The sequence below is a fragment of the Punica granatum genome, chromosome 4, assembly GCF_007655135.1.
Source record: "Punica granatum isolate Tunisia-2019 chromosome 4, ASM765513v2, whole genome shotgun sequence".
NCBI classification, from domain to species: Eukaryota; Viridiplantae; Streptophyta; class Magnoliopsida; order Myrtales; family Lythraceae; genus Punica; species Punica granatum.
In genome coordinates, this window is record NC_045130.1 from 19,749,323 (window position 1) to 19,768,363 (window position 19,041).

At 38.8% G+C, this 19,041-nt stretch overlaps 1 protein-coding gene across 4 annotated transcripts; it reads left to right on the forward strand.

Annotated features, from left to right (window-relative positions):
• The first annotated feature begins 866 nt into the window (after positions 1–866).
• On the forward strand, positions 867–8,292 carry LOC116204477 (protein SUPPRESSOR OF FRI 4). 4 transcript variants are annotated; one of them, XM_031536587.1, is made up of 7 exons: positions 867–1,274; positions 2,021–2,121; positions 3,711–3,834; positions 4,302–4,723; positions 6,089–6,243; positions 6,329–6,382; positions 7,057–8,292. In XM_031536587.1, the coding sequence occupies exons 1-7, from the start codon at positions 1,081–1,083 to the stop codon at positions 7,126–7,128; spliced, it is 1,122 nt and encodes a 373-aa protein (XP_031392447.1). In that variant the 5' UTR covers positions 867–1,080; the 3' UTR covers positions 7,129–8,292. The 4 variants fall into 4 exon arrangements, with proteins under 4 accessions (XP_031392447.1, XP_031392448.1, XP_031392445.1 ...); XM_031536588.1 differs by having other exon boundaries at positions 4,302–4,714; XM_031536585.1 differs by having other exon boundaries at positions 6,329–7,935.
• The last annotated feature ends 10,749 nt before the right edge of the window (positions 8,293–19,041 follow it).

Genomic DNA, 19,041 nt, shown 5'->3' on the forward strand with positions numbered 1-19,041 from the left:
TTTATTCATTTTTGAATTTTTTTAATAATGCATATACCATATTAACATGTGAATTAGGCGGATTTGTTTGGTTTTTAAATTAAAAATTTTAGTTTATCAACTCATCTCTATTCTTCCACAAATTTAACACTGCAATAATTACTGTTTTAAATATTTTCTCTATTTAATAATAATATTTCACTTATACTTTTTTCTAACTATTTTATAATCAATTTTTTTTCAATAATAAATTTCCTATCTACTTTCACATTTATATACATACATTTATATATTCTCACCTATCTCATATACTTGTCAACGCTTGCAATCATTACACAAAATCAAATTAAGTTGAATCATGATAAAAACTCAAAAACCAAATGCAAAGAATTTTACAATTTTACCCATATATTATTTTGATTATTTTCCTGTCCATATTTAATGCATTGGTTATAATTATATATATATGTATCGATTTATTCTAAAAGTTATTACGTCATATATCCTATGATTTTATCGTTTTTCAAATCTATTCAATACTTTAAAAATTACCCAAAAGCTCTGTGGTTTACATCTTGTTTTAAATCTATCACGTTATCAATTTATCCGTTAATGAAACGTAAATAGGCTCCAAACCTATCCTATAATTTTAATTTTTCTCAAATCTACCCCATGATTTTAATTTTTTTCTCAAATCTATCATAGATAAGGATCACAGCAGGAAGAATGAGCCCATTTATGTTACATATCAGTAACACCGTTAAATGTTGACGGAGAAATTAATACCGAGATAAATTTGAAATCAAATATAATTATGGATTTTTTGAATAATTTTTAAATTATAAATGACGATATCACATATCTGACGTAATAACAAATTTATTTTATAGGCGGGGAAGCAATCGAGTCCAATCAGAAAACCCTCTCTCTCTTCTGTGTTTGACCTGACCTGTGAGAGGGACAGAGAGAAACCCTAGCACAGCCATCATCGCAAACCGATCGGCGACTTAGCAGGCATACTCCTTCCCTTGACGAGATCAATATTGCTGTTGGTGGAGATTGAAATCGTGCTTGATTGATCAGGAGAGAGGTGAATAGGGGATGGGGAAGAAGAAGAAGAGAGCGTCCTCGAAGGTCTGGTGCTACTACTGCGACAGGGAATTCGACGATGAGAAGATACTGGTGCAGCACCAGAAGGCTAAGCACTTCAAGTGCCACGCCTGCCACAAGAAGCTTTCCACCGCCTCCGGCATGGCCATCCATGTCCTCCAGGTCCACAAGGAATCCGTCACCAAGTACTCTCTCCTGTTTCCCCTCCCTCATATAACCGTAAAAATTTTCAATTTATGCGATCATAGTGTGGAATTGTTATTTGGGATTAGGTTTCTGGGTTTCCCTAGATTAAGCTCTGTCATCATCTCTGTCTTGTTTCCTGCATGTCCCATATAGTTTGTGTACTCTCTTGGGCTTTGCTTGGGATACATGGTTTCCGCGGATGTTAATTTTTTGTCCCATTACTATTTCCTTCCTCGATTGAATTTATCATGTGCTCTGACGAGGAATTGGTGATATGGGCACTGCTGCTCCTAGTAGTATGGCTGCCTATCAAATATGGATTTTTTGTTGACTTATAGGCAGGTTTAGCTATTAGAGGTTTCCTATGTTGGTACAACGTGTTATGGCTAGAATTGCATAGACCCCCAATGGCATTATGAGTTATTTGGAGATAAATTATGAGGTTCCTGGAGACATAGATATGGTGCTGATTGGTCTTATTTGTTTTGCCTGCTGCCTCAACTGTTTCAGTTGCAGTGATGTTGCCCCATATAAGCTGCTATTAGGATGTCAGAAAGTTCCTGTTTTTAAGTTAAAAGATTCATGAATTGGGGTTACCTCTCCTCTAATTATAAGTTGTTATAAATCACCATGCAAGCTTGTGTGATATTTGCTATATTGTTTGTTCTTTTACCGCCATTTATCACTATTCTCTCAGTGGGTATTGTTTCTCTATCGACCTTGTCTAATATGTTGCTTTGCCCAGGGTGCCAAATGCTAAACCTGGTAGAGACTCAACCGAGATTGAGATATATGGAATGCAAGGGATTCCACCTGACGTTCTGGCGGCTCATTATGGAGAGGACGGTCAGCATTCAGATGATCTCATAATCTTTTTCCCCTTTATCCTTCATTTTTTTTTTTGCGTATTGGATGCCTTTCTTGTTCTCCCTTTTTTTTTTTCCTTCTAGAAATTGTCTTGTATATGTTATCAATACAATTGATTATGCTAGACTGAATCACACATGGCCATTGGGTAGATTTAATTATCGATGTTCTACATCCTTAATCTTAGGGTTACAGTCTACGTTTATAACCTGAGCTAATTTGTGGCTCTAGTTGAGGTCCTTGAGGACTTGCAAAGAGATAGCACTTGACATGGGTGGATTCCCTAGGCGTGGGATTCCTCTAGAATTGGTTGCTTGCTGCATGATTATCTTAACAAAGATGGTTAACTACTGGTTTGGATGGATTGGGTTAAAAGGAAGTGTGGGCGAATGCTCTTTTCCTGGTGGGTGGAGTACAGATGAAGGAGGGTGATGATCCATGCTATTTATAGCCTAAGCATTCTGAGATTTTGATGAATACAGGACCCTGGGTGTTTCCTTTTTGCTTCCTTTCCTATCCTTTTGACTCTCCAGACATGGAGTTCCTGTTTTCTTAACTTCATTCTTCTTACTCTAAAGTAATGGTTTTCTTTGCCAAAGTTGAGATAAATTTAACTATATCTGGCTTCATATTTTTGCTTTGAAAAATTAGCTGAAGAGTAACGATGTAAGGTCTAGCTCAAAGAATTCTATAGAGTTTTTGTGGACTTTGATGAGTTTTTGGTTTTGCATGTTGAGTTACCGGAGTATGCAATATACTTTTTATTCATGTTCAATTATAAAGAGGGCATTAAAGAATAACAAATGAGACCTTATCGTTGCATCAATACAACCCCTAGCATTGAATAGTTAAAGAGCCATACCTATTCTTGGAATTGTTTTTGAAAAAGGTGCCTTTATATCCTTGATTTCAATATCTTTTTTCTAATATCATCTCTTGCTTTCAATTTTGGAAGCTCTCCTTGAAACCAAATAGTGTTCTCATTCTGCTTTAAGACTTTGATGGTGACAGTTTAGCTCTCATTCGGTTTGTGAAGTCATGATATGGTTTGGCTTGTCTGGGATGTTTTAGTGGATTGTATATAGCAGCTCAAGGATCGCATACTCTCAACTTCACGTGTTTCAAATGGAACTACTATTTGTTATTGATCTTTGAGTGATAGCCCCTTACACCATTTTGCGCTGTATACTTCCCGTCTGTCTCATTCTAAGCTTGAGATCAGGTTGTGACTTGAATGACCACATTTTGTCTAATCTAATTATGTATAAGACCATGAAATTTTGTTTGCTGGTCTTTATATATTCTGGTCTGATACCCTCGTCGTATTTTGGTGTCCTTATCTTTCCTGCCATAGCCATGGTTTTTGGTCATAATATTGACCTTCATTCCCCCGGGCAGAGTTATGATGCCCTTTCCTTTTTTCCTCTGAGCAGCACTGAGGTCACTTAACTGGAATTTGTTTTTTTTTTTTTTTCTGATTGCAGTTAGTTAAGTGACTTGATTTTGGGTTACTATGATGAGAAATCTTTGTTGAATCCCTGACTGATGTTCAATGTCTTTTCTTGCAGAAGAAGAGACCCCACAAAAATTGCCTAAAGTTGAGCCTCGAGCAACACCAATTGCTCCTCCTGTGGTACCTGGATTAGGGGGTGCCTATCCGCCCCAGCCTACCTTGGGTCCTAGGCAGCCAATGTAATGATTGCTGACTTTTTCCTGCTTTAATTTCAGTTTGTCACTTAAATTTGCTCAGAATCATATCTGGCTATGTTTAATTATTTCTATGCTTATTCCATAAGAAGTTCAATTATTGGTGGATGGAAAGTCTTTACTCAATCAGTTCAGTTCACTTCCTACCCATTTTCGAACTATTTATGAGCAAACCAAAAATTTCTGTTGCTTCGTGTTTAAGAGATTTCCTAATGCTGCCTGCTGTTTAAAGAATGCACTTTTTCCTATAAATGGCCCGTCACCTTTTCTGTCCTAACTCAATTAAAAGTGTGCATATTCTGTATCAGATGTATACGATGAAGACCAATATACTCACTGTTCAGTTAGTGAATCGACCTGCTGAAAAGTTAGTTGGGGTTATATACTCACTGTTCTGCAGTTTAATTTATTTGTAGCCTCATGGTTGATGTTTAGTTCTTGCTATTCTTCAGATACAATCCATCAGTTAGCATACCTTCTAGTGGTTGGTCAGTGCCGCCCCGTCCACAGCCTTGGTTTCCTCCATATACAGCAGCTTCAGTTCCTCCTCCTGTCGCAGCCCTGGCCCCTGCTCCTTCGGGTCCTATGCAGCAGCAGCCATTATTTCCTGTGCAGGCTGCAATGGCGCCTGCTCCACCCTCTACATTCCAGTCATCACCGCAGATAACTCCACCTGGACTCCCTTCATCTACGAATGCTCTCCCTGTATCTCAACCATTATTTCCAGTTGGCAGCAGTACCAATATGCCATCTCAAAGTGTGCCGTTTACTACATCAGGGATCAGTCATTCTCCAGCTGACCTCAAGAGCCCATTTGCTCAATCAGGTGCTATTTCAACACCGGGTAGCAGCTATCACACTCCAGGTAGTCAAGGTTTGAATTTGTATTCTAAATTTTGATTTTAGTTAAATCGAAATATTGATATATTTGTTTGTTCCTGTCCTGTTGCTTCTCTCTTCATCGCCTCAAAAGTTGCTGAATCTTCAGCAGTGAAATTATAAGGAATTTATGATATTTCCTTGGCTGCGGCACATAGGAAATGCTAGAGATTACATAAATTGGTGGGCTGTGTTACTTCATGCAAAGTAAAAAGTCAGGTTGAGAACATTGGAATAATTAGGTGCCTCGTCAGATAATATATATGAATGTTGGCGCAGTTCTTTTAGTTTGAGTTGCCCAGATGTGAGCTGCTTGTGTCGTTTGTGGGTGATATTTTCTCCAGGTCTATTAATTCTCTGATTTAAGTGCAACATAGTTGTGTAATCTCCTTTCTAGGTGAGATTTTGTTTTGTTTTATGAATTCTTTTGAGCCACCTTTATCGTTGAGATATTTCAAGCTCAAATTGAAACTTTGCAGGTTCTGGCTTGCAAAACAGGGTTTTCCTACTTACCCCGAAAAAAAAAAACGAACTTGGTTTCCCTGTCCAAATGCTTATGAACTACTTTCCTGTATATGGGTTTTTCAATCCTATATTTAGCCCTTGTAATGATAACTATCTCTGGAGAAAGTGTGTATGAGATTTCCTCCCGACATGTATTTCCATCTGTCATCCATTTTTGTAGCATCTACAGTTTGTAATTTCCTTAAACATGTACCTGAGGGTATGCTTTAATGAACTATTTCCGCATTAAAAATTCAGTTATTACTTTGTAGCTTATGGACCTGTTTGGTAGTGAGCAGGGTTTTTGCGATTCCATTTCCTATAAATGGTATGATATTCCACAGCCATATCCTGTCATCCTCTTGTAAAAGGCTGGCCATCACTATATATACCGTTGGCCATTCTTTTAGGAGGTGAAAAATTTGTTCACAATGCATCATGTTTATTACCTGAAAATTTGACATGAATTTTGTTGGCCAGTTTCTCTTATGAGCTCCTCTCTCAATAACTAATCTGTCATGTGTTTCAATCAGAACTGTCGCCTGATATTTCTGTCTCTGAAGCCTTTTCTACTGAATTTTGGTATCATCTGATAAATTCTCCGGTGCTGCTTACTTCTTCTTAGCACACCAGCACTTGTTTCACTGTGTGTTTCTGTTTGTTAAGTACTTAAGCCTGAATCTGGATTGCATTATGCAATTTGTTTCTCGGACCATTTTACCAGTCTGTCAATGCTAATAATAAACAGTGGTTTCTATTGATGCAATTATAAATAGTTGTCAGGCTGTTTTGCATGAGTATTTGCCAACGCCACTGGTTCTCTGATTACCTTGTTTTTGGCTTTGTTGCACAATAGATGGTCCTGTGCCTAATTCACACTCATACGCCTCTGGCCCAAATACTGGTGGCCCTTCAATTGGTCCTCCTCCCGTGATTGCAAACAAAGCTCCAGCACCTCAGCCTGCCACTAATGAGGTCTATTTGGTATGGGATGACGAGGCAATGTCCATGGTGAGTTCTTTGAAATGTGGATAGGTATCTTTTATTTCCTAATATCACTTTGTCAGTTCATTTATTATCGTTTAAATTCTTGCAGGAGGAAAGAAGGTTATCTCTAACAAAGTATCAGGTTCATGATGAAACTAGCCAGGTAAGTCATAACTATTTTCCCAAGATATCACCCTGTCATGCACTTCTAACCCCAAGTGTAGGTTTGATGTGTCTGATTTCTAGTAGGTTTTAAATAGGTGACAATTAAGAGGTATTCTCAGTATGATATCCTTTTGAGACATTGTAGATAACATATTCGTTAAAAGAAAGTGTTCGGTCAATTCGTTAAAAAAAAAAAAAACTGTGCTTTTGTCAATAAAGTCATGTTCTTCTGCCTAATATGCATTTTGAGGATATGCAAATGTTTTGTTAATGGCCACTCTCCAGTCTGCAAGCAATCCACCGACTTGTGGGCCACAAAAGATTCAAGTAGGTATACGCATTCTTTTTATTGGTGACTGTAATTCTGACTCTCTCTCAGTAAGAACCGTGCCTGCCTGTTATAATCTTGGGTTTTTGTTATCATGCACTTCGCTTGTTACCTGAGCCCCCTGATGTGGGAGGTTCAGGTGGGACCAGGATGTACCGACAGATATTTTTCTAGTGTTTAGCAATCATTACAATTTTACTTACTCAGTGAATTCGGGCTTGACTCAGGTCAGATTCTTATGCAATGTCTGTACCTTTTACAAAAACCAAATACTATATCCCTTTGTTCAAGGATGATTTTGAAGTTTCTCTTCTGATGTTTCTGATTGTTTCTTCATTTGTCAGATGAATTCTATCGATGCTGCAATAGACAGGAGAATATCAGAGAGTAGGCTTGCCGGTAGAATGGCGTTTTAGCTCCGGGGTTAACGTCATGTGCTGGGTTGGATGCAGAAGGGATGCAGCAGTACTTATTCCAAAATCAGGTTCCAACTTTCTGCTATCCTCTGGGATTATACTAGTGTTGTACTATCAGCAAGGTAAAAAGGAAGTTTAGGGTTTTCTTACAGAACTGATTCCTCCGGTCAGGCTTATTCCCATTCGTTCCTCCTTTGGGGGAGGGCTAAGTGTGCAATCTTAACCCATTTGTTTAAACATGATCATCTTTCTTAGTTTTTCATGTTTTATTGTGTGGTCCAATTGTTTTTTAGACATTACCATTAGTGAGTTTGGATCTCTATAGTCAACTATGTGGTAATCTTATATTGAGATGTAGTGTCAACTGGTGTAATATTGATAGAGATCAGCCCTTAGACGATAAAGGAATTAAGATTCCTTTCTCTTTCACGCTTCTCTGGTTTTTAAGCTTTTACTCAGATGATGCTGAAGGGAGAGGAGATTACAAACATATGAAGAAAAGCATTTGGTAATTTGCCTCATCTTTTCTGGGTATACAATTTACTTTATGGATGCGCTGCGCAAATTCTTTATTTGGGGAGATTCGGTGGGAGAAACTCTGCAGTAGTGCACTTCGTGTGGTTGGTGCAGTTATGAGTGGCTTATGTGATAACAATCGATAGTTTGTGGACGACAGATGGCTAATATGCGCAGCTTATGACTGGAGTTACCACATGGAAGTGAATTGTGGATGATCCAAATTGGTATTAAATGCGAATGATTAGGAAAACAAGGACTTTTGCCTAGAGATGAATGGGGGCCCTAAAAGAAAAAAAAGGGAAAAGTATAAAAATTCACCTTGTGGTTTGGGATCGAGATAAATTGCATAATGTGTTTTCGTTAGGGACAATTAGTCCTCCTATGGTGTATTCTGTTAGACATAGGAGGTTACGGCGTTAACCTCCCAGAGTACATCACATGGAAGCTTCAGTCGGGACACCTGGAGCAGCAACTGGAGGAGAAAGCCTCAACTGGGTTGACGATTCAAGCAGCAACAGAGGCGACTAGAATCGGAAGCTTGACTGGGTTGACGATTTTCCCAAATCCTAGGCTCTGATACCATGAGAACACATAAATCGTAAAGAAAATCGTAAGTGGGATCAGCCACACTTTGTATTTTATATACTTAAGAGAGTTATTTACACAGAGTAAAAACTAAATACTATTTACACGTAAGTCCCTAATCTATTGAGTTCTCTATATTCAAACAGTTTCGACTTCAAATCACTTGGGGAATTTTTGTACATTTCCCAAGAAAAATAAAAGGCTATCTTTATGAAGTCAACTCACGTGCCCCCTCTACAAATTGGGCAAAAATATAAAAAATAAAAAAAAGGGAGGAAAGGAATACAATGGATCCAATCGCAAATATCAACTGCTCATCTCTATCTGAGCTTTGCATCCTCCTGTTTAGGTAGCAATACTTCTGCCAATGGATGATGGCGTTTTAGGATCTTGATTCCTCTAATACTCTCCCCTATCTAGCGTCTTCCCTACTTCCTGCTCTTTTATTATTATTATTATTATTATTATTATTATTATTATTATTATTATTATTATTATTTAATTTTTTTTTGGTGTGTACCTTGGTATTCAAAAGTTCAATGGGGTCTGACTAATTCAGTTGGGAGATCAAGCATTAAAGGTTATTCTCACTCCCAACAAGTACGCTTCCCGAGATTCGAACTTGTGTTCTCCTCCTTTGGTTATATTTATTTGATTATGTTGAATTCGTAATTAAATTTTGTAGTTTCACATAAATGAAAATGAAGAATTTTAGACAAGTTCATCGAAAAAAATAAAATGAATTACACACATAAGGCCGTAGTACGGTTAGGGACTTTGAGATTTTAAGAAGAGTTGCTCTTTGGAACGCGCTTTTTAATTCACATAATATTAATATATATAATTCATAAAAAAATTAATATATAGTATGAAACAATAAAATTAGATATAAGAGATGAAAAATAATTTACACAACATGCCATGCCAGTTTCAATATGGTTTAACGAACTGAAATTACGTTTAATACCATGCATAGCGTGGTTTGCCCTCTAGACTTATTCTAGAACTCCTGAATTGATGGCTCGGGCTACCTGGGATGTATATAGCTCTTGCGAGAAAGCTAGAAGAATGCTATCCCAGTTTCGGATCCATCAATCTCCCCAAAAATAAAAAATAAATAAGTAAACAAAGAGAGGATACATTACATACAAACTGGATGCTTTGATATCTTCGTTAGATTCGTGGGAAGAAAACATAAGAGAGAGCCCATCGGTCAGTTTGAATTTGAGTTGATTGATTTCGTAGTTACATGAATTTGAGGTCATTAATGTCAAAGCATGAGTACTCAAGTTCGAGCCTTGTGATTATTAATGTATGGTTTCAGTATATTCCTTATTGTGTCTTTGAGATATGTATAGGTATTTTGGATATAATGAGATTTTCATGAAAGCGGGTGAGTAATCAACAAAGAGTTCAGTTACTCCTAGTAAGAGGAGAGAATGTCCTATGTTTTCTATTATGTCGGGAAAGGTGTTTCTAATGTTTCATCATAGAAATAATTGCTTGAGAATTTGTTTACATATGAATAAGTATTGGGGTTTGACATTTCATCCATATTCTAGCTTATTCGGAATATTGTACAAGCGAAGGATTTAATTACGCAGGAACTAATCAACTAAGGGTGTTTAGTAATATTATCTAGTTGACACTTAATTGGATTGACACACAAGTCAAAATTTTGTAACAATACGAATGAGTCCATGTTATGTCATTTCATTTTTTTTATTAATATTATTATCTTAATTCCTTATTAATAGACATGTCTACGATTTTGTAACCTTTCGAATGAGCCTAAATAATGTCATTTCATATAAAATATGAATATGCCCTTTAACAAATTTTCTTTTCAATGAAAATTGCTATCGAATTATTGTTTTATATATTGGCATCAAATTTAAAAATTGAATAGAAGATATTTATCGGTCTAACTGAACTAGTAGATATTCATTGATATAATGTACACATGGGTTGCGCAGCACGCGTGTCAGAGTACAAATTGACCAGATCCATCATCAAATTTTTCTGATGGGTTGTGCTCATCTCATATATTAAACAACGCAACATGGTATCACAATGGAAGCTAGCAAGTCGAGGAATAAGCAAACAAACAGTCTTTGTTGTTTGTTATGTAAGTTGAAAACAAACTGCGTTACTAAAAATTTTGTTGTTAGTAAATTGAAAACAAACTGTCCATGTTGCCACCTCTTGAGCCAAGCTTTTTCATTGGTTCTATCCCACAGGCACAAACACCCTCTCCTTAACGTTCTGAAAAATTGGAGGTCAGCATTTGTTGAATTAGCATCAACACACTTCAATGGCTACGTCGAAATTTGTTGAATTTTAGAAGCGACTTTATTAAATGCAAGATCGATCTCCTCTTCGGTCATCTCAATGGTTTCGGCACTGCCATACGCTGCTGGACTTTAGGAGATCTCAGCTTCCTACCTCCATTTCCCCTTCTTCCTTTCAGAGTTTTCTCCCAAGCCTTTTATATTCATCTTCATAACCTGTTTACAGTTCAAAGCCCATTTACAAATATCTTTACCTGAGATCGAGGAATTTCGGCTTTTCAAGCCCTCGAGTTTGATGAGCTCCTTAGCCACCTCTGGTGATATATTCCATTGCTCACGAACACTTCGGACCTCCTGCAGAGGAAAGAATTGGCTTCAGGGATGTTATATGAGGTTTGCAAAAAATCATGGGGACTTGCCAGTCAACCATTTGACTTAATTGGGTTAAAAAAAAAAATCTCATTTTGTGTGTAAATTGATTAAAAATGGTTAATCATATATATTCACATGGGATAAAAAGGGTAATGGACCCACTAATTGAGTCATAGGATTCAAATTGAGGGGATTAGGACTTTTTTTTTGTTTGTAGATTTTTGGGATTAACTGGCCTAATCATGTAAATATGGTCTTGTTAATAAAACTGGATAAAACCAGACGAGTCGTGAATAAAGTGTAAATATAGGAAAATCGACTTAAAATATTTCTAGTTTAGGGGCCCTAGGCTCATTTTACTATCTTCGAGCTCTAGGCCCATTTTTAGGCTTACTCGGCCCATTGTATGAATGATTGGTTAAATGTGTGGCTCATGTATGTAAGATGGCTGGAATGAATGGCCCATTTATCATTTGCTTCAAGGTATGGCTCGCTTTACTCTTCTGTTCGAATGGGTGGCCTATTATTCAGAGTTGACATGTATATTGTCCGGAGTCTGTAAATTTATTTCTTTGTACATTTGCGAATAAAGGCATTGATCTGCACACCCTAGGATTAAATAACTCGACTTCAAAATAAAAAATGTTAGAATCCAACAGTAGCCTAAGAGGGTATCGAAGGGGCGAGTCATTAGCTTACGAGCCTCTCTAATCTCGTAGCAAAGCCCTTGGCTCACTCCTTTGGTTCAGCGAACGAGTCAAACTTAAATTCTTAGGTGGTTAGTGTCTTGACCCTTAGGTGAATTAGGTGACTAACCGGCCAAATAAATAGTATAGTAACCACTCCAATCCAATTGGGTCCCAGGTATACACGAACTAACCGAATTCCAAGTCGGGATGGAGGCCTAAAAACAACGCTCATCACCGACATATATATACTTACATAATTATGTATATATACATAGTTACGTATTTTTAATTTCATTCCCCAATTTTCACAAATGTGTAAAAGAGAGAGGTGTCCTTGTTATTGGTTCAATCTTTAACCAGACAGTTTTAATAGTAACTTTTACCACTGAAGGCACTGTCGGAAGCGGCAACTGCATAAGCTTGTATCACCGTGTTCTCCTGCCTCGTGAATGGGAGGGCCCTGAAGCACTTTGTCCAGGCCTTGAGGCAGAAATGTCCTAGAATCCCCGCACAAACGTTCAATGTCGGGACGGTCTCCGTCGACAAGCTTACTCTGATCTTGATAAAAGTTAACAATATTGTCAACAGGAATCCGGCGAGGATGGCACGAAATGTGATTTGGCCTTTCCAAGATGGCACTTGCTCCTGGCCGGAGAATGCAATTTTAAATGTAGGATTATAAACTCTCAACAAGTCCTGACATCACTATTCTCTGGAACCATTAATATGGAGGGATATATGGTTGGTTGTAATGGAAGAATTATGAAAAATCCTTAGTAGATCGAGAGACACCTCATTTTTAGATGTGTATGTTCATTGTTATGCTGTTTAAGTTTGATTAATCACTAGTTGGCACCCACGCGTTGCGTGGTAAATTTTTATCATTTTTCATATGACAAATGTGCAGACCTGTTTCTGATCACAATATGAATTAAGCGTGTAGCAGTGATTGTTCTTGGAACTGGAGAAAACTTTTGCAGCTGAGGACTTTGATGTCTCCCTATATCCGCTATTGTGTTGGCCCTGGTACGAATGTATCTTTTTGGTATGACAAGTGGTTACCGGTCGGTTCTTTAATAAACTATTGCACCAGGGGGCTCCAGTGCTTTCCGTCGATTAGGGAGCACGCAACAGTTAGTTCGATTCTGGTTGATGGATGCTGGCATTGGCCTAGAAGCTCGGATCTGCAAGCTGGCCTGCTCCGTGATCTCGCTAATGCAATTCAACTCTCTGATCGTGATAGGGTCACATGGACGGCTCACAAATCCGAGACATTTTCTGTTGCTAGTGCGTGGAAATGCTTTAGTCCCAGAAGCCAGAAGATGGAATGGAGGAACGCAATCTGGTTTGAGGGGCAGTTTCCTCGATCCTCTTTCATTAGCTGGCTTTGTATTCATAATAGATTGAGTACAAAAGATAGGCTTATGAGTTGGAGAATCTCGATTACTGCACCCGAATGCGAATTCTGTAGTTTGGAATTGGAGACCCGAAATCACCTCTTTTTTGAATGCCCTATCACCCAAGGGATTTGGAGAAGTTTATTAGACCGTGTTGGAATGAACAAACACAATGTCGACTGGAATACGGAACTTTGCTGGGTCTCCTCTCTCCGTGGAAAGAAGCTGGATATTATTTGTCTTAAACTTCTCTGGACTCACTACATTTACTGCATCTGGAGGGAGAGGAACGCCAGGCTCTACCGGAATCAAGTCTCGCCTCCAACAATTATAATACGAAGGATCTTCTCGGATGTGAAAGCAAAGTTGTCTGTTCTCCCTCGATTCTCATGCAAAATTGCACACTCTATCATTGCGAGGCATATGTTTCTCCATTTTGATACTGCAACTAGTTGACTTGGGAGTAGCTCTTGGGTATTTTTTATTTTACTCCGTATAGAGGAAAATGGTATTGGTTTCTGATGTAAATTCATCTGTTATCAATGAAGTTTCATCATTTATCCAAAAAAAAAAACACGCGAGAAAGGAGTCACCACTTTCCTTTTAAGGCCTGCGTGTCTAGGATCGAAAAGATACTCGAATCTAGAGTGCATGATACGATACCTGCTAGGCTTTTCGAGGTCATGGTCCATCGGAACTGAAATTGTGGATTCGTGGGTCCTATTATGATCGAGTGTCCTCGATCGCCCAATAATCGGTAGTCAACGTTTCTATGATTTTCATGTTTTAATTCATTTACAGCATTTGTTAGTTCTCCGCGCGCATCTCACTCGTAAAAAACATGTTCGAAGGTGTTTGATTGGTCCGAGTAAGTTCAATCACATGAAATGATCCTAAGACGCGAACAATTAATAAAATAAGACTTCCTAATGACTTAATCCGATCATACCGAGACCCAATGACCCAAATGAACCCAAACAATATTGATTTAAGTGAAATGGGCCTTAGATAGGCCCAAAGTGTTAGCGGACATCGCTGAAACCCAAAGTGTAAGTGGGCCTACAATTTATTAAATAGAAGTGGAATGGCCTCCCATGGGCCTACATGTGCAAGTGAGCCTACAATATACTAAATATAAGAATAATGAACGCCCATTGGCCCCAAGTGTGTAAGTGAGCCTATTTATTTTTTGGTGGCCTTACATAGGTCCAAGCCCATTTTATTTCTTCTTAGTCCGATTAACATGTGACTATATCTACTCTACATGTTTCTCTACATGCTTCTTTTGTTCGATTTTCCATGCTATGAACCATCCTAATTACCACTATCCACTTCATGCAATTAACTAATTCGATCCTATCAAATCACCGTGAGTGCTCTCAGATCACACATGAGCTCAATTGGGGATTCTTACAATTGATTTTGATCCTTTTCCTGCTCTCACTTCCCGACCTCGAATCAAACAAAAAAACTCTATTTTCTTTCATTCCCACCTAAACTAAGACGAAGAAAGTAAATGAATCCCGATTCCTGACCGTGTGGATCAAACGTTTCACTCACCCTCACCGATGACACCCAAAATTGAATATTTTTATTTACCGAATGTGTGTCAATACGGGTTTTGATCAAGGTTAAAATTTTTTTTATCCGATTTGGGTTTAAAAAGGGAAAGGAGGTGTGGATTGGCCCACTAGGACTCAACGGGACCACATGGGACTTCGGGCCCAATGGGCCAAACCATGCATCGTGCAGGCCTAGTGGGCTCTTCATGGGCTTGGGCTCTTGAAGGGACCGTCTTGGGTCCAAAAAGAAGCCGAAGTTCGTGTTAGCCCAATTGGTCAATTCCCGTGATTTTACCTCTCCAATTAGAGGTTCTCACCCGATTTTCGAATTTCAACACGGCACATCAGATTCTGATGGGCCGGGCTTTATCACACACAGATGCAAACATATATTTTAAGACCAAATTTACGTGGTTAACCGTAGTCATGTCACTTTGGCCTCAAAATCAACCCAACAACAAACAATTTGACGCGACAAACATCACCAAATTATCTTGGGACGATATAAGCATGATAAATCCTCTAAATAACATCAAGAGATCTCAAAAACTACCCAACATAGCGCCATAACTATTCTGTACAGCATGCTTTCCAGGCCAAATCGGGCCTAAATCCTATCCCAAACAAAGATTTAAGTCAATTTAAGCCAAGTAGATGTTAATCCATGCTCATGTGAGGTTTATTACATGCAAATAACATCCAAATCCACCTCTAATCATGACAAAATTGCATCTAAACGTAAATCTACCCTCATGAACACTAAAAACAACATCTCATCATCATCAAAACGCATTATAAGAGGCCTAATAGAAACCGACCTTATCTCTATGAGGTAAAGCGTTTGTCTCAACAATTCCGCAAGTCTTCTATATGGCAACTCTTCTCGCCGGTCTTCAAGTCCCTCGACCCGACCAAAGGAACACTGAACCTACAAGCAAAACTTGGATAGGGGACTAGCCAAGTAAATGTGAGGCATGGGAGAGGGGACTTATGGCCTAGAGGCTCTAGGAGGAAATATGGGAAGGAGGACATCTCAGGGGCTTAGTTTGGGGGTGGCTGTTGGAAATTATGGCTAATGGGTGAATGAGGAAATTGCTCACGAGCTAATGACTCTTGATTTTCTTGGCGGTTACAAGAAATGAATGGATTGCATTCATGAATAATCAAATGTCATTAACATATATATTGAATATATGTTAATTATTCCCATAAATGGAGAATAGGAAGAGTCATATAACGGATGGAACCCATAGTCTATAAAAGGGGCACACGGCAAAAAGAAAACAAGAACAAGAGAAAAAGCCTCCTGCCTTCCATTGCTTCCTGTAGCCGATTGAAAAACAAGAAGAAAATTCGACCTCAAAAGTGTTCACGCTTCTCTTCGAGTTCGCTGAAGCGTTGCTGTTTGTGCTGCTGCTTCGCTTGTTGCCGTTTTATCCTGGGAAACGATTGTCCACGTAACCTCAAGCACCCAGGAGGGGACAATTCTGTTTCAAGGGGTTTGTGTCTAACACAGGACTCGGCTCTCTCTCGTATCTTTCGGTTTCACCTTTGTTTCGGTTTGAATTTCCAAGTTCCTATACTAATGAAATTAAGTTAATTTGATAGTATTCTATTTGTCCGAATAGCTATTTGAATTATCGTTCAATTTTGTGACTTATTAAGGCTAATTAAATTTACGTTTTACACTCTTGAAACAGAATTTTTTTATTTGAACGATTCGAATGGCGTCGGGGAACGATGGAGATACGACCAACGGAAGCCAGACTACTGGCTCCGGCCCTGCTCCTATCTTGCCTAACCATTTGGTTAGCCAAAACGTGGCTGCTCCCTCGATGGTCCCTGTGAACCATGTCGAGAAGCCCGAGAAGTTCAATGGGTTGAACTTCAAGAGGTGGCAGCAAAAGATGCTATTCTACCTCATAACTCTGAACCTTGCAAGATTTTTGACTGAAAATGCTCCAACCCTATCTGTGGGGGAGTCAGATGTGCAGGCTCTCAGTGCGGTTGACGCTTGGAAGCACTCCGACTATCTCTGCCGGAATTATATCATGAATAGTCTTCATGATTCCCTGTATAGTGTCTATCAGGGGTTTAAGACGGCAAAGGAACTATGGGAATCCTTGGACCGTAAATATAAATCAGAGGATGCCGGTGCGAAGAAATTTCTCGTCGGACGATTCCTCGATTTTAAAATGGTGGATTCAAGGACCGTAATGAGTCAAGTGCAGGAATTGCAAGTGCTCTTACATGAGATTCAGGCTGAGGGAATGGCTCTAAGTGAATCCTTCCAAGTGGCTGTTGTCATTGAGAAACTGCCTTCTGGTTGGAAGGATTTCAAGAATTATCTGAAGCATAAGCGAAAGGAGATGACAATGGAAGATCTTGTTGTCAAGCTTCGAATTGAAGAAGACAATAAAAACTCCGGAAAGGATCTCATCCTCCCTGCTGCTAAGGTAAATGTCATGGAGCAAGGGCAAAGCTCTAAGAACAAAAAAGGCAAGAAGAAGCTGGGTACGAATGGAGGAGTCTTCAAGCCCAAGTTTCAGGGGAAATGCTTCAACTGTGACAAGAAAGGTCACAGATCTGCTGACTGCAGGCTCCCAAAAAGGAAAAAGGATCATGAAGCAAACGTGGTCAATGAAATGGCTCGAGATGTGGCAGACATCAACCTATCTGCTGTGGTTTCAGAGGTGAACCTCATTGGGTCCAACCCAAAGGAATGGTGGCTTGATACCGGTGCCACCAGACATGTGTGCTCAAATAGAGACCTGTTCTCTATGCTCGAACCGGTCACTGGGGAAAGGATCTATATGGGAAACTCTGCCCATTCTGCTGTTAAAGGTCAAGGAAAGGTAGTCTTAAAGATGACTTCAGGAAAGGAGTTGACTCTGAACAATGTATTGTACGTACCTGAGATTCGGAAGAATTTAGTCTCCGGGTCATTGCTGAACAAACATGGGTTCAGGATGGTTTTTGAGTCGGACAAAGTTATTCTGTCCAAGTCTGGAATGTACGTAGGAAAGGGATATGTATGTGACGGGCTTTTTAAGCTCAATGTAATGACCATAATCAATAAGAATTCTGGTTCTTCTGCGTATTTGATTGAGTCTCCTGATTTGTGGCATGGAAGACTAGGTCATGTTAATTATAATACTTTGCGTAGATTAATTAACTTGAATCACATACCTACATTCCAAATTGATTCACGGCACAAATGTGAAATTTGTGTTGAGGCAAAATTGACAAGATCACCCTTTCAAACGATTGAAAGGAACACCGAGCCACTAGATCTAATTCATAGTGATGTATGCGATTTAAAGTTCGCAACAACAAGAGGTGGTAATAATTATTTTATTACCTTTATCGATGATAGTACAAAATACTGTTACGTATATTTGTTGAAAAGCAAAGATGAGGCCATAGAGAAATTTGTTCTCTATAAAAATGAAGTTGAGAATCAACTCAACAAGAAAATCAAGAGATTGAGGAGTGACAGAGGAGGCGAATATGTAACGCCTTTCGGGGAATTCTGTGCACAATACGGAATTATACACGAAGTGACTGCACCCTATTCACCTCAATCGAATGGTGTTGCTGAACGCAAAAATCGCACATTGAAAGACATGATGAATGCGATGATATTAAGTTCAGGATTACCTCAAAATATGTGGGGTGAAGCAATATTGTCAAGCAATTACCTATTAAATAAGGTGCCTCGAAAGAAAAGGGAAAAGACACCTTATGAATTATTCAGAGGTAGGAGATCATCCTACGACCACTTGCGAGTGTGGGGGTGTTTGGCAAAAGTAGTCATTCCGGCACCAAAGAAAGTAAAGATCGGTCCTAAGACGGTGGACTGCATCTTTATTGGCTATGCACATAACAGTAGTGCTTATCGATTTCTTGTGCATGAATCTAAGATTCCCGATATACACAAGAACACGATAATGGAATCAAGGAATGCATCGTTCTTTGAAGATGTATTTCCATGTAAATTGAATGAGGTATCGAGTTCATCAAAACGAACCTCGTGCACTATGAATGATGGACTTCATGACGTAGATCATGAAAGGCAGGGTTCGGATGAAGAGATTGAACCTAGACGCAGCAAAAGAGCTAGAATTGAAAAATCATTCGGGAATGATTTTCTGACATATTTGTTAGAAAATGAACCACAAAGCTATGCTGAAGCAGTAAATTCCTCTGAGGGACCTCTTTGGAAGGAGGCAATCAAAAGTGAAATTGATTCGATTCTGCGAAATCACACTTGGGAATTAGTGGATCTCCCCACTAGTTATAAACCCTTAGGATCCAAATGGATCTTTAAAAGGAAAATGAAAGCAGATGGATCCATTGATAAGTACAAGGCCAGGCTTGTAATTAAGGGATATAAGCAAAAGGAAGGCTTGGACTATTTTGATACTTATTCTCCTGTGACAAGAATAAATTCCATTAGGATGATACTTGCAGTTGCGGCATTGCGTAATTTGGAAGT

Coding starts and splice junctions, on each gene's coding strand:
- LOC116204477 (XM_031536585.1), top strand. CDS start 1,081: ATGGGGAAGAAGAAGAAGAGAGCGTCCTCGAAGGTCTGGTGCTACTAC. Junction 2,122..3,710: donor GGCTCATTATGGAGAGGACG/GTCAGCATTCAG, acceptor CTTTTCTTGCAG/AAGAAGAGACCCCACAAAAA. Junction 3,835..4,301: donor TTGGGTCCTAGGCAGCCAAT/GTAATGATTGCT, acceptor GCTATTCTTCAG/ATACAATCCATCAGTTAGCA.